The sequence below is a fragment of the Peromyscus maniculatus genome, chromosome 4 (genome assembly GCF_049852395.1).
Source record: "Peromyscus maniculatus bairdii isolate BWxNUB_F1_BW_parent chromosome 4, HU_Pman_BW_mat_3.1, whole genome shotgun sequence".
Taxonomy (NCBI): Eukaryota; Metazoa; Chordata; class Mammalia; order Rodentia; family Cricetidae; genus Peromyscus; species Peromyscus maniculatus.
Genome location: NC_134855.1, coordinates 158,827,920 through 158,843,593, shown reverse-complemented (window position 1 = coordinate 158,843,593; position 15,674 = coordinate 158,827,920). Strand labels below are relative to the sequence as shown.

General features: G+C 43.5%; 1 protein-coding gene across 3 annotated transcripts in view; it reads left to right on the top strand.

Moving 5' to 3' along the window:
- Zbtb46 (zinc finger and BTB domain containing 46) overlaps positions 1–15,674 on the top strand; it is a 91,563-nt gene that overhangs the window by 41,965 nt on the left and 33,924 nt on the right. For all 3 annotated transcript variants that reach the window (XM_076571412.1, XM_076571413.1, XM_076571414.1), the window contains exon 2: positions 1,927–2,899. In XM_076571412.1, the coding sequence (XP_076427527.1) occupies positions 1,963–2,899 (937 nt within the window). In that variant the 5' untranslated portion in view covers positions 1,927–1,962. The remainder of the gene's footprint in view (positions 1–1,926; positions 2,900–15,674) is intronic.

Sequence of the window (15,674 nt, the reverse complement as noted above, 5' to 3'; positions counted from 1 at the left end):
AGGTGGGAAGGGACTGGGAGGAGTGGAGGGAGGGGAACTGATCAGGATGTAATGTATGAGAGAAAAACAACAATAACAAACAAACAATGGCTAGAGTCCTTGCTTTAGCAACATCAGAATGATACAGAAGATTAGTATGGCCTCTGTACAATGAATACCTACAAATTTGCGTGTGTATGTTATTTATTTTTTTCAGACAGGGTTTCTTTGTGTAGCGTTGGCTTTTCTGGAACTCACTCTGTAGACCATACTGTAGACCAGGCTGGCCTTGAACTCACAGAGATCCACCTGCCTCTGCCTACCAAGTACTGGCATTAAAGGCATACTGCCATGATCTGTCTGCAGCCTGAGTTTAGGTCCTGAGACAGGGAAGGGGCATTGGCATGAAGGAATGAATTGTCCAACCACCAGCTGAGTTTCACAAAAGTGGCCAGCCTGAAATAGCTCCAGCCATCTTATGTAAACATCAAAAACAAGCATGTTTTTCCATACTAACAAGTTTTTTTTTCCATCCTCCAATGTTAACCTCTGGCAAAAACAAATTTGTCAAATATGTTTTCTCCCAACTTTTACATCAAAATATCTTTTTTTAAAAGATTTATTTATTTATTATGTATACATTGTTCTGCCTGCATGTGACCCTGCAAGCCAGAAGAGAGCACCAGATCTCATTACAGGTGGTTGTGAGCCACCATGTGGTTGCTGGAATTGAACTCAGGACCTCTGGGAGAGCAGCCAGTACTCTTAACCACTTAGCCATCTCTCCAGCTCCGCATCAAAATGTCTTTAAACCAAAAACACTTACCATTTTACTTGTGTGGCCAAATATCGAGCCAGGTATATCCTGTCTTTACATAACTAAAATATGATTGACATAGGCACGGATTTTCAAGAACAACAATCTCCTTCAAAACATTTTTACAGAAATAGGGTTGATCTGCCTCTGATCCTGTCAGCACTGAATTAGAACAGCTCCCAGGGTCAGAAGTGACAGCTGGCATCCCCAGACAAGAAACCTGAGAAGTATCAGCTCCCAATGAATTTTAGGGGAACATATTTGAGAAAAAAATGGGGTTTCCAAGAATGATCACATCTGTCTCTGCATGGTTTACAAAATGACACAAAAACTACCAAAAGAATTATCAATATTACAGGAGAGAAGAGAGCATGCAGGCCGTGTGGTCCCAGCAGTATTCTGCTCTATCTCAAAGTCCACTGTCTTTGCTGAGTGAGACTGTCCCTGTGGGCTTTTGCCTCATCTGGAGACTTGTTGGACAAGCACTCATATACTGGTCCGAAATTAGGCCGCATGGCTCCCAACAGTGTATGCCTTAATTATATATGTGTGTATATTTAATTAAATTTATTTTTTTATTTTACATCCCAAGTGCAATTTCCCCTCCCTCCTCTCCTTCCATCCTCTCCCACCGCCTCCCCTTCTTTATATATTTTTATATATAAAGGATGTTTTCTCAAATGTGAGGGATGAAGACTGCAGGGCTAGGTTGTTTAACCTAACTTTTCATTTTGTGTGAGAAAATAACTTTGTCTACTGATGGGCAATGTTTTTGTTTGGGTATGTTAGCTGTTGTATATAGATTTCTGTCTAAAACCTCAAGTCCAGAAGTACTTGGTCTTAGAAGTACTTCAGACATCTTACCCAGGACAGGGCTGATACCCACTTGCCAATTGCTGTTAGAGTGAGTCATGACTTCAGACCTTTTCAGCACATTTGTGCTGCAGGGCCTGTGGTGATGGCCTCTGCTCTTAGCCTTTGTCCCCACTGCCTCCACTCTGTTCTGGTTTGGCAGCCTGTGTGTTCTGGATGGATGCCGAACCTTTGCATGCACTTTGCTGCCATCTACCTGGATTTATTTCACAGCAGAGGGGTTTCATGTATGGGTAACTGTCTTCTTCTCCCCACAGAGTCTATAGAAGAGGCAGAAGCAGCAAGGCTCCCAGATGAACAACCGAAAGGAAGATATGGAAATCACTTCTCACTACCGGCATTTGCTTCGAGAGCTCAATGAGCAGAGGCAGCACGGAGTCCTGTGTGATGTGTGTGTCGTGGTGGAGGGCAAGGTCTTCAAGGCACACAAGAACGTCTTGCTTGGGAGCAGCCGTTACTTCAAGACACTCTACTGCCAGGTACAGAAGACATCTGACCAGGCAACAGTCACTCATTTGGACATTGTCACAGCCCAAGGCTTCAAGGCCATTATTGACTTCATGTACTCTGCCCACCTGGCTCTTACCAGCAGGAATGTTATTGAGGTGATGTCAGCTGCCAGCTTCCTACAGATGACTGACATTGTGCAGGCTTGCCATGATTTCATCAAGGCTGCACTGGACATCAGCATCAAGTCAGATGCCTCAGATGAACTCTCTGAGTTTGAGATTGGCACCCCAGCCAGCAACAGCACAGAGGCACTGATCTCAGCTGTAATGGCTGGAAGGAGCATCTCCCCATGGCTGGCTCGGAGAACAAGTCCTGCCAATTCTTCTGGAGACTCTGCCATTGCTAGCTGTCATGAAGGAGGGAGCAGCTATGGGAAGGAGGACCAGGAGCCTAAGGTTGATGGTCCTGATGACATTTCTTCACAGTCTTTGTGGCCTGGAGATGTAGGCTATGGGTCTTTGCGCATCAAGGAAGAACAGGTTTCACCATCACATTATGGAGGGAGTGAACTTCCATCCTCCAAGGACACTGCAATACAGAACTCTTTATCAGAGCAGGGTGCTGGGGATGGCTGGCAGCCCACAGGCCGGAGGAAGAATAGAAAAAACAAAGAGACTGTCCGACATATCACACAGCAGGTGGAGGAGGACAGCCGGGCTGGCTCCCCAGTACCCTCATTCCTGCCCACATCAGGATGGCCTTTCAGCAGCCAAGACTCAAGTAAGCCTTTCTTGTGACAAGCTGGGTTCAGATGGCCCAGGTCACTGTGTTGATGACTTCATGGCTGTTGGTGAAGTGATATATTCCCATGCTCACACTAATGGCTTCCTATGGTCACCTTCTATCACAGTACATTAGTGTGACTGCAGGGAATATGACCTACATGTAACCAAGGCTAAGATGACTTTGGGGCCCTAACAGTCCTGGTGTGTCTATCCCATCAATACAGCTCCAGTATGTAGAGGTTGCTTGAGTGGGGCTTCCATGAAACCACTGAGACAAGGTACAGGGTCTGTAGTTGGAACAGTAGGGAGATAGTTGGGGAAGCTCAGCTGTTCTGAATTGTCTGTCTTTCCTCATTTATCAGACGTTTCCTTGGTACTGTCAGGGACACCCAGAAAGTCACTAGAGTGGCTCTCAGTTCTATTCCCTACCCCAGACTTTTGCTTGGCTCTTGTAGTGTTTGGTCTTCAGTTTCTTGCTGCTTCAAACTGGGATGTTGTATTGAAAACAGCTTCATAGTGAGGGATGAGTGTGTCTCATGGCTCGGTGGTCACAAGCATGTTCTACTCTTGCTGAGGACCTGAGTTCAATCCCCAGCATCCATGTCTGGCAGCTCACAACTGCCTATAACTCTAGCTTCAGAGAGGTCTGATACCTCTGGCCTCCATGGGTACCTGTACTCACATGCATATACCAGTATCCACATACTTAAATTTTTAAAACTTATATTTTTTTAATCTTAATTACATGTGTATGAGATGGAGTGGGGAATTATATGTGCACTTGACTCCAGGTACCAACAGAGGCCAGAAGCAGATGAGAGCTTTCTGATATGGATGTTGGGAGTTAAATTTGGGTCCTCAGCAAAAAATTGTACTCTTAACTGCTGAGCCAGCTCTTCAGCCCCTCTGCCTTGTAAACATTTTTAAGTGAGTAGTTCATTGGCATTAAATATATTCATGTTGTACTACTCTCCATCTCCAGAACTTAAAATTTTTTTAGATTTATTTATTTTGTGTGAATGTTTTATCTGCACTTATGTATGTATACCATGTATGTGCTTGGTGCCAGTGGAGGTTAGCAGACGGCATCATATATACACTGGAACTGCAGTTGCTGATTGTTGTGAACCATCACATAGGTACTGAGAATTAAACCTGGGTCCTCTACAAGAGCAACAAGTGCCCTTAACCGCTGAACCATCTCTCTCCACACACTTCAGTTTTATTTTTAAAGTTCTCATTGCCCTGTGTTTCCAACACTAAGACACCAAGCACAGAGCCAGAGCCAGATTTTGGCATGTTTGTAAAGGTTGGTTTTGCTCAGCATTGCTCCACGTTGGGCAGAATCGTTCTCTGTGCTGATTTCCTGGGGATGGGAGGATGTTGCGCAGCATCTGTACCCACAAGGTTTCAGTGGCATTTGACACAGTTGTGACAACCACAAATATCTCCTGACATGTACACATATCTCCAAGCATCCCCTATTCTCCCTAGGGATGGACTGAACTGAATCAGAAGAGTATCAGTCATTTCCTGATAATTTTTCTATGGAGAAGCCCTCAAGGCAATAGACATGGATAGTAACGTCTGCCTTCTACATTTGCTTATAATCTTTTGTCAGTTCTGACCCAAACCTGGTGAATGCTGAGACTTTTGGGGCACATTTTGAGGCTCACAAATGTTGGAGCCATCCTCTACTTGTTTTAGAATATATGCGTGTGCCCAACAGTTTCCCTACAGGTGTCAGTGCTGGGGGCATGCATCCCATGGGAGTCAATGGTAAATTAGTAAGTGGAACAATTCTAGAGCCTGTGGGCTGGAGGTTTCAAATGTAGTCAGCGAGCAGAAGGTGTTTTCAGAATCCAACAAGTGATTTTGGCTGTATACTTTCTTAGTCTTAAATCCTTGGGTTGCCAAGGCAACTGTGAACTGCTTTTGCTTGGGGATTCTGAAGGCTGAGATAAGGATCTGAGGTGTAGGCTGGAGCGTGGGATGCTTCCTGCATGTCATGGTGGTGTGTCATTCTTTGAGCCTCTCCCACCCTGGCTCTCAGATTAAGATTAGGAAACATAAATTATGACACTTGATGGAGGTCAGTTTATTTTCATTAAAGAGTTAGAGATTGATAAATTATTTATAGGAGAAAAGGCTCTCTTCTAAAGACACATGTCAGGCAGACACATGTCAGGTGCCATTGGGGCCTTCTGAGCAGTTGCTCAGATGTGAAACCTTCTGTTCCTAGCCACTTGTCTTGTCCTGTCTGTATGTCTCCATCTCAGCTCCTGGTGGCCCCTGGGACGACTCAACTTTTATAAGTGATTTTCTAAGCAAAAAGTCAACTGCATTGTAACTAAGCAGGTCTGGAAAATCAGTTTTAAATTGACTTAATTTATGTGATAACTGGTGCAAATGGCATTAAATAAGCACATGGGTTGTGCATGTCCATGTGATGGACACAGGTAAGCCTTCTAGCTGGGTACTCACCATCTCTCTCTGGGCCATCCTAGGATGGGGCCTCTCCTGATTCATCTGCAGAGAGAGGTCAGTGATGATTCTCAGGGTAGTTAGTGATGCTTCTGTGAGGTGAAATAGTATCCAACTAGCTCAGGAATGATTTCTAGGGCTCCCAGCTACACTCATTCCTAAAATATACTGTAAGCATCAAAATGTGAAACTATTTGAAAGTTAAAGGTTTTGTTGAGTTATTGTACTGGACTTTGGGAAGATTGAACCTCCACATGTTGTAATTTTTAAGGACACATTAGGACCTCAGTGCAGTTCTAGCTCAAGATGGAGAATCTATGGGATTCAGTGTTGACCATACTCTCTGGCACCTCCCTGCTTTGGGGGATGAATGGCATGGGCTTTCAGGGTGAGTTTCTTTTCATTCCTCTCTGGATCATATGCAGCCTACATTTCTCTTCCCAGGTCATCCCTCGCAGTGAATGGGAGTTGGAGTTAGGGGTTCAAAGCCTCCTAGACTGTCATAGCCATCCTGGTCCACACAACATAGTGGACCATGTTACACTTACAGGAACTAAAAACCATGTGAGCTTATCTCTTGCTTATGTACTGGTTTCATAATCTACCATGGCTGTGAAGAGTATCTCAAGCATTCTAGTCCTGGTGCTGGCCGGGCTCGGACATCTGCTATACTGTTGATAAGGTCACCTTTTCATGAAGCCATTTAGACATTAAAATGACATTAAAAATTTTGATCTTTTTTTTTTTTAATTCTCTCGTATATTACATCCCAACCACTGTTTCCCCTCCCTCCACTCCTCTGTTTCCCTTCAGAATTGATCATCTTTGTAAAGAAAATCATCTGTGCTTGTTGTAGCTTTGAGGGAAGAGATTAGCATGGCTTTGAGGGAAAAGGTGACACCATCTGCTTCAGTCCACCCATATCCCACATTCCATAGTACTCCTCTGGGCTTCACCTTTTGCTATCTGTTCTGCTCTTCATCTTGCCTATGTAGTTTTCCTCCCAAATAAGACTGACAGGATCTCTTGAAAGCATTTCTGATTGGACTGTGTTATAGTGTGTTTAGAGTGGCAGCTGGTGATCAGATAGGCAAAACTGTTCTCCTTTGGATGCTTTGTTGAAATGAGGACCTGGCACCGAGGTGGGAGAGTTCATTACACCTTCTTGTCTGTTGTGGGAAGGACAATGCTGATGCCATAAAATAGTGAAGGAGGCAAGAACAGGAGGAAAGTGCAGCACAGGTCAGAAACTTGGGGTATTATGGGGAGAGGTGTCCTGGCATTCAGCAGTGCTTATAACAGACAGAACTCCAGAGCCTAATTGGGTTCTATTGACCCATTTCATACAAAGTGACTTTTCATCTTGAGGGGGAGGGGGCGGCTGGACTCAGTCCCACAACCTTCCCTTTTGCACCTCTGAACAGTACTTTGCCATAGCCTCCTTGTGATACTGAAGGGTCTCATTGTCCGTCCTTCTTCAGGCTGAGCTCCAATGGAAGTGCTTTGTATTGTCATGATGTTTTTTAAAAAATTAAATTCACAGCAGGTGAACTTGAAAGGATTCCTATGGACATAGACCAGCCTAAACATTCTTTGAGATGAGGAGACTAGGTGACTTGTCACCCTGGGGTACCTGGCAGAGTTGATGGTGTATAGTCCCCACCAGAAAAGTCCAGATAGTGCCTGCTGGTCTGGTGTAGTGTGTCACCTGTGCTGAGGAATGAACAGACAGCTGTGTGGAGGGATATGCTTCTGGAAACCCAGCAAACCACATGTTGAGATGACAGTAGGCGGAGCACTGGTGCCCCCAGACTCTGCAGGGATTTTCCTGGTTTGTTCCAAAGAAGGCAGATTCTGGTAGGACACCAAGCTGGTGAGATAGTCACCTTGAATTGAGTAGCACTTATCCATGGTAATATTTCTTACTTGTTTTGCTTTGTTTCACTAGGATATCTCACTCTGTAGCCCAGGTTGGCATTGAATTTATGACTTTCCCGCCTCCACATCTCAAGAGCTGGGATTAAAGGCATGGGCTTATGATGGTGCTTCCTGTGGTTGATTTCCAACTCTAATACTGTAGGTTGATCACCACATTGTAATCTAAGTGAAGAAGCATCATTGGTCAGATTTCTACAGAGACACTGCCTTTAAGTCACATCCCAGGACCTAGGCCCTCCTCTAGCAGTTCCTGTGAGACCTATACCACCCAACCTCCCCATCTAGGAGTATGTGTGGAGTTGTTCTTTTCAACACTCTCCTATGAGGCCTCTGGTTGGGTCCTGTCTTGAGCCTGGAGATTTATTCTCTTATTTTTCTGGCATCCATAGACTCTTCTACGATAGTGCCATGCTGATGCTGGAGCCTGGTGAGCTGGCCCAGAGTAACCAGTGATGCTGCATGCCATAGCAGCATACCTTATACAAATCAAGGAACTTATTTATGTTGAAATATTCAGGCTGACAGATTTTCTTTTTCCAAGGTTCTGTAATCTATAATAATTCAGATTAAGACAGGTATATAAATGAGAAATCAGTTTGTAAACTTATATATAATGAGTTTATTTAATTATACTATTTTTTAATGATTTATTTATTTTTATTTTATGTGCATTGGTGTTTTGCCTGCATATATGTCTGTATGAGGGTGGCAGATCCCCTGGAATTGGAGTTATACATAGCTGTGAACCACCATGTGGGTGCTGGGAATTGAACCAGGATCCTCTAGAAGAGCAACCAGTACTCTTAATCACTGAGGCATCTATCCAGTTCCTTATACAATTTTTAAAAATTATTATTATTATTATTATTATTAGTAGTAGTAGTAATAGTACTATGGCAGGATTTGGTGTGCAAAGGTGGTGTGCAACCTTTAATCCCAGCACTTGGAGGCCAAGACAGGCAGATCTCTGAGTTCAAGTCCAGCTTGGTCTACAAAGTGAGTTCCAGGACAGCCAGAGCTGTATAAAGAGAAACCCTGTCTCAAAAAACAAAACAAAAAATTTTATTTTATTTTATGTGTGTGGGTATTTTGTCTCCATGTATGTCCATGTACCATGTGCATTGTCTGGTGTCTGAGGAGGCCAGAACAAGGAGTAGGATCCCCTAGAATTGGAGTTACAGAAAGTTGTGAGCTGCCATAGGAACTGAATCCTGGTCCTCTGAAAGATCAGCCAGTATTCTTTAAACAAAAACAACAACAACAAAAACTATTTATTTATTTTTATTTTATGTGCTTTGGTGTTTTGTCTGCATGTATGTCTATGTGAAGGTGTTGGATCCGCTGGAACTAAAGTTACAGATAGTTGTGAGCGGCCATGTGAGTGCTGGATTTGAACCTGGGTCCTCTGGAAGAACAGCCAGTGCTGTTAACTGCTGAGCCATTTCTCCAGCCCCTCAGCCAGTACTCTTAACACTGAACCGTCTTTTCTGCCCCTAGACTCTTGATACAGGTTCTTACATAGCCCAGACTGGTCTTGAACTTGCTATATAGCTGAAGATGACCTTGAACTCCTGTGATGGGATGACAGATGTTCACAACCACACCGTTTCCCCCCCCATTTTTCTTTATTAAGAAATTTTCTACTCATTTTACATACCACCCACAGATCCCACCTCCTCCCTCCTCCCATCTCCCAGCCCTCCCTCCCAAGCCACCCCACATCCCCACATCCCTCCAAATCATGGTCTCCCATGGGGAATCAGCAGAGCCTGGCACACTGAGCCTAGGCAGGTCCAAGCCCATTCCCACTGTACCAAGGCTGCATAAGGCGTCTCACCACAGGCACTGGGCTTCCAAAAGCCTGCCCATGTACTAGGGATGGATCCCGATCCCCCTGCCTGGGTGCTGCCCAAACAGTTCGAGCCAAATAACCATCTTCCGTATCCAGAGGGCCTAGTCCAGTCCCGTGGGGGCTTTACAGCCACTAGTCTACAGTTCATGGGCCTCCAGTGGTATGGCCGTCAGCTCTGCGCTTCTTCCTGTCATGATCTTGATGTTCCCTGCCTGCAGAATCACCCCCGCCCCCCATCGATTAGATTCCCAGAGCTCAGCCTGGCGCCTGGCCGTGGATCTCTGCATCTGCCTCCATCAGTCACTGGACAAAGTCTCTGTGATGATAGTTAGGGTGTTTGCTAGACGGGTCACCAGAGTAGACCAGTCCAGGCACCCATAGGACACTGCCAGCAGTCCAAGCAACCACACCACTCTTAAATGGTAATTTTTAGAAAGAGGAATGTGTGTGTGTGTGTGTGTGTGTGTGTGTGTGTGTGTGTGTGTGTGTGTGTGTGTGTATGAATGTATGTGTATTATTTTTGAGACAAGGTACAGGCTGGCCTTGAACTGATCCTCCTGCTTCGGCCTCCTGAATGTCAGGATTACAGACTTGAACCTACTGTGTCTGGTATAATTTCATGTGTTTATTTGAAAGCTTTTTATTTTTATTTTTATTTTTAAAGATTTATTTATTTATTATGTACACAGAAGAGGGAGCCAGATCTCATTACAGATGGTTGTGAGCCACCATGTGGGTGCTGGGAATTGAACTCAGGACCTCTGGAAGAACAGTCGGTGCTCTTAACCTCTGAGCCATCTCTCCAGCCCTATTTGAAAGCTTTTATGCTAAGGCTTTTTTCAAGAACTTTTAAGGACTAGGCTGTGGTTCAGTGGTAGAGGTCCCAGAGTTGATCCTTACTACCATAAGATAAAATAAAATGACAAAAGATAATGAAAGTCATTTTAAAAACTGAGTGTCTGTAAGCTGAAGAGATGGCTCAGTGTTTAAAAGCACTTTTTGCTCTTGGAGGTTTGATTCCTAGCACCCACAAGGTGTTCACAACTGCCTGAACCTTCACTTCCACAGCATAAAATACCCTTTTCTGGCCTCCACAGGTACTGAATGTACATCGTGTCCTTACAGGCAAAACCCATACCCTAAAATAAACCCATACCTTGAAATAAAAATAAATAAATCCTTAAAAAAAATCTGAGGAGTCAAACATTGTTGGGTGAACTATTCATGGAGAGTTTTGAACAAATGCATCCTTATTCTAAATAGGGCATCAAGAACAAGCCAAAGCAGCCATTCTATCAAAGCCCAGCTTGGTGAACCAATGGCTTTACTGGGTTTACTTAGAGTACGGGAAAGGGTTACTTAGAGTAGCATGGGTGACCCCAAAAGAGTCACATCACCAAAAATTCCCATTGCAGCATGGATAATGACCACAGAGATGGAGTCCCCTGTTCAGTTAACCTTTCACACACTGTGTGGTCTATCAGTCCTGGAGACCACAAGACTACATAAAGAATTACATTTGTCTGACAGAGAGGTGCAAAAAAGAGTGGCTGAGATCTCAAATGGGGATCTGATAACCCTCCCCAGCACTTTCTTCTATGAGGAAACATCAGCTAGTCGAGTCTTGAGGATCACTTTGAAGTGGCCATAGCTGTTCTTAAGATAGTAATGGCTATTAGGTCCTAAAGATAGCCTTCTACAACAATTAGGCAGCAGGTTCGTGTCAAGCTGCTAACACTGCAGCTTACTGATGTGCTTAGCACCCTCAACCTGCATCCTAGGGATCTCGCTATCCCAGAGCTGATCCACTGTGGCTCGGCCTTTGTCTTGTTGAGGGTACTTTGCCAGGTCTGAGTTTTCAAACCAGCCATGGCCATTTCAGGCTGTTGTCAGCTTTCTCATGGGCAAATGTATAAAGAGGTGAGCTCTTCGGTGAAAATTACTATTATCTTTTGAGGTGTAATATATATATAATAAATTAGAACTGTAAAGTTTATGGTTAGAGGGGCTGGAGAGACGGCTCAGTGGTTAAGAACACTGGCTGCGGATTCAAGATGGCGGAGACAAGCAGACGCAGGTAGGCCTGTGGCAGCGGCCTGCGGAGGTAGAAGGGCCCGGCGGCAGCGGCCGACAGGGACATTCAGGCCCAGCGGCGGCCCACAGAAGTAGACAGGCCACGCGGCGGGAACAGGCGGACGCAGGTCGGCGACTTGCGGAAGTGGATGGGCCCGGTGGCAGCGGCCGACAGGGACATACAGGCCCAGCGGCAACCGGCAGAGACATACAGGCCCGGTGGCAGTTCGCAGAGGTGGATGGGCCCGGCAGCAGTGACAAGCAGAGGTGGGTAGGCCCGCGGCGGCAGCCGGCAGAGACATACAGGCCCGTTGGCCGCCCGCAGAGGCGGACAGACCCAGCAGCGGCTGACAGGGACATACAGGCCCAGCGGAGACAAGTGGACGCAGGTGGTCCTGTGGCGGCAGACCGCAGGGGTGGACAGGCCCGGGGACGGAGAGGGGCGGACACAGCTTGGAACGGGGATGCCCCTAGCCCCAACACCTGGGGAAGAGGCTATCTCCGTGGGTCGGAACCAGGGCGAGTCTGGGCATTCCGTCTGGGGACAACCCAGGGCCCAACTGCTGATCCTGTGAAACCCAACAACTTGGAGGTGTTGGTGAGACTACCCTGCTCAGCTGAAACCCATCTGGGAGAGGATTCAGATGCCTACAGTTTGAAGTCTGAAGAAACAAGATCAGCTGAGGAGTTGACAAATGAACAAAACGTGACCTGGGAACACAGAAGAAGGCGCTACCCAGCCACTAAACCAGATCACCAGAATCATAAGTATATACTTCACCGACTGAGATTAGCTGTCCCTGAAGAAACAGCCCAATAGCACCAATTTAACCAAGAACCCCTACTAAACTAAGACTAAAAATTAGAACAAGAGAGGCACTCTCAGATACAGACACCACCTGCCCCGCACAGAGGAAAAGATGAGTAGACGCCAGTGCAAAAATACAGGCAACAACATAAAGACCTATATGGCAACATCAGAACCTAGTGATTCTACACCTGCAAGACCTAAACATACCATGACAGAAGAAACAGAAGAAATCAACCCTAAAAATGACTTTAAGAAGATGATAGAGGCCCTTAAAGAAGAAATAAAACATTCCCTCAATGAGGAAATAAAAACTTTCCTTAAAGAGGAAATGAAAAACTACCTTAAAGAGGAAATAAAAACTTTCCTTAAAGAGGAAATGAAAAACTCTCTTAAAGAGGAAATAAAAACTTCCCTTAAAGAGGAAATGAAAAACTCCATTAAAGAGGAAATAAAAAACTCCCTTAAAGAAATGGAAGAAAAAACGAACAAAAAATGGGAAGAAATCAAATCAAGCCAAGAAAAAGCAATTAAACAGATGAAAGAAACATTCCAAGATCTGAAAAATGAATTTGAGACAATAAAGAAAACACATGCTGAGGGAATGCTGGAAATAGAAATCCTGACAAAACGAACAGGAACTACAGAAACAAGCATAACCAACCGATTGCAAGAGATGGAACAGAGAATCTCTGACACTGAAGACACGATAGAGAAAATAGTCAAAGAAAACACTAAAGACAAAAAAGTTGTAACACAAAACGTCCAGGAAATTTGGGACACCATGAAAAGACCAAACCTAAGAATAATAGGGATAGAAGAAGCAGAAGAATACCAACTCAAAGGCACAGAAAATATATTCAACAAAATCATAGAAGAAAACTTTCCTAACCTAAAGAAAGAAATACCTATGAAGATACAAGAAGCTTACAGAACACCGAATAGGCTGGATCCAAAAAAAAAGTCCCCTCGCCACATAATAATCAAAACACTAAACACACAGAACAAAGAAAAAATATTAAGAGCCGCAAAGGAAAAAGACCAAGTAACATATAAAGGTAAACCCATTAGAATAACACCAGACTACTCAATAGAGACTATGAAAGCTAGAAGATCATGGACAAATCTCATGCAGACACTAAGAGACCACGGATGCCAACCCAGACTATTATACCCAGCAAAACTCTTAATCACCATAGGCGGAGTAAACAAAATATTCCAGGATAAAACCAGATTTAATCAATACCTGTCTACAAACCCAGCCCTACAGAAAGCACTAGAAGGGAAAATTCAACCCAAAGAAGCTAAACACATCCATGAAAAATCAAGCAATAGATAATCCCACACCAACATACACCACAGAAGAAACAAGCTGGTGTAGCTATCCTAATATCTAGAGAAAAAGGATGTTTCAAAAGAGAAGAAGTCTTGTGGCAATGCCTCAGTGGTCCAGGTAACTACCAGAACTCGGAAAAGTTGGTTGAACTTGGGATTGACTGGGAGGCCAAAGATTTAAAAAGCAGAAGATTTTCTCAAGACACAGCTGTGTGATAATAGTGTGTTTTGTGTGTGTGAATGAGAATTTGTAAATGTTGAATTCTAGGCTTCGATAATCATTGTCAGTGCAGATCAAGCTGCAAGTATTTATGTTTTAAAACTTAAATTATAAAGCTAGTTACGTCTTTCTAACAACTAGTTTTAATGCTTATGAGCATATTTTACCTACATTACCTTTTCAGGATGTTGAGAAAGATGCATCACAAGCACAGGCTGGAGGCTAGGGGCTAGATGGTTTTGAGGAAGAGGTCTTGGTGGACTCTTTCATAGAGCAAAGGGAAGCAATGCCTTCTGGGAAATGAGCTAAGTTTTAATCTAGTCTTTAAGATTAGAAGTCAAAAACAAAAATATTAAGGAAAGGAAAACCTAATTGATCTTTGAAGTATTGTTATGTGGAATTGAGTGGGACTTTTGAGGCCTTTCTTCCAGAAAACAAGGACTTGGTTGTCAGGCCTATATTAGGCCTAAACCTTGGTGCCATGTAGTTGTACTTAAATCGTTTCAATGGAAAGTGTCTTAGTGATTGGAACTTCTAGTGCAGTTTGGAGTTCTTCCGTTTGAAAAATGTGATATTTGCATGGGATTGTTTGAATCTTGTTTTCTAGTCCCTCCCCATCACCACCCTCATAGTCTGAAGGTAGATTTTTCTCTTGATAAAGGAACAAAAAAGGTGAACATCTTGTTTGTAAATAGGTATCTAGTAACTAGTGTTAAACTTGAAATGGTAGAATTCTTTAAAGCCTAATTCTAGGTAGCCTTAAGAAAATGTATCTTAATTATTTTTGAACCTGTATTCACCTTGTTTTTTTCAAATATCTTAAGTTATATTTTCTTTTTCAGAGCTGCTTCTTATTTGGGGCTACTTTTTTTTTTTTTAATTGAGGCGTAATTCATAAAAGGGTATATTGTTTTGATGAGACTTTTTACAACTGTGGCTAGATGTCTTTCTTTAGTCTTCCAAGAAGGGCCATTTTACTTTTTTAGAGTTACCTTTTAAAGTCATGAGATCAACAACTTGGACTACTATGCATGTAAGTGTTAATGCAAATTAAAGCCCAAGTTGACCTCCAGCAGCAGTTCATTCTATGTTGACAGTGAGAGAACACTTTGCCTGTTAGGATACTGTTACTCGTGGACTGAAATGCTGAAGAAACCCCTCCCCCTATTTTGTTTTTTGCAAAAATCAAGGTATATTCTAGGGTTTCCTGGTTGACCTCAACAGATAAACTGAGGTGATAGTCTTAGTTCAGAAATGATCTGAATGTAGATTTACAGTCTATGTGTACAGCTGGCTAAGTGAGATCACTTTCACAGTTCTGCATGTATCCCATCGGCTCCCCATTAGTCACTGAACTCTTAAAACTGGTATTGTAACATTATCACAATGTTTTGTGCCAATTTTATAAACTTTACAGTGCAATATGTGTTCCTTTTCTGAGGCAAACCAAAGGTATATTTCTCAAGGTTCTGCTGCTATCAACAGCGTTGATGGAGGATTTTTTATACATTTGTAATAGATAGAAATAAACCAGAAAAAAAGAAGAAAAAAAAAGTGGTGGAGGAAAAAGTGAACACTGCAAGAATACTCAAAAGGGCTGAGAGTTGCAAACACCAAGAATGGCTTTGCATAGTAAATGGAATAGAACAGCTCTGAACTATAGCTTACTTTTCCTGGTTTGGTCTGACAGAATGATTGAATGCTTTTGTACAAAAATCAGAGCCTTTAAAACAAGGATTTGGTGAGATTGTAAAATGGTGTGCCACTTTGGCAAAACAGTTTGGTGGTTGGTCAAAATGCAAAACATTGTTACTCTGTTACTCAACAATTCTACCCTTAGGAATATATCCTCAAACTACTGAAAATGTAGCCGGGCGGTGGTGGCGCACGCCTTTAATCCCAGCACTCGGGAGGCAGAGCCAGGTGGATCTCTGTGAGTTCGAGGCCAGCCTGGACTACCAAGTGAGTCCCAGGAAAGGCGCAAAGCTACACAGAGAAACCCTGTCTCGAAAAACCAAAAAAAAAAAAAAACAAACTACTGAAAATGTGCACCTATGAAA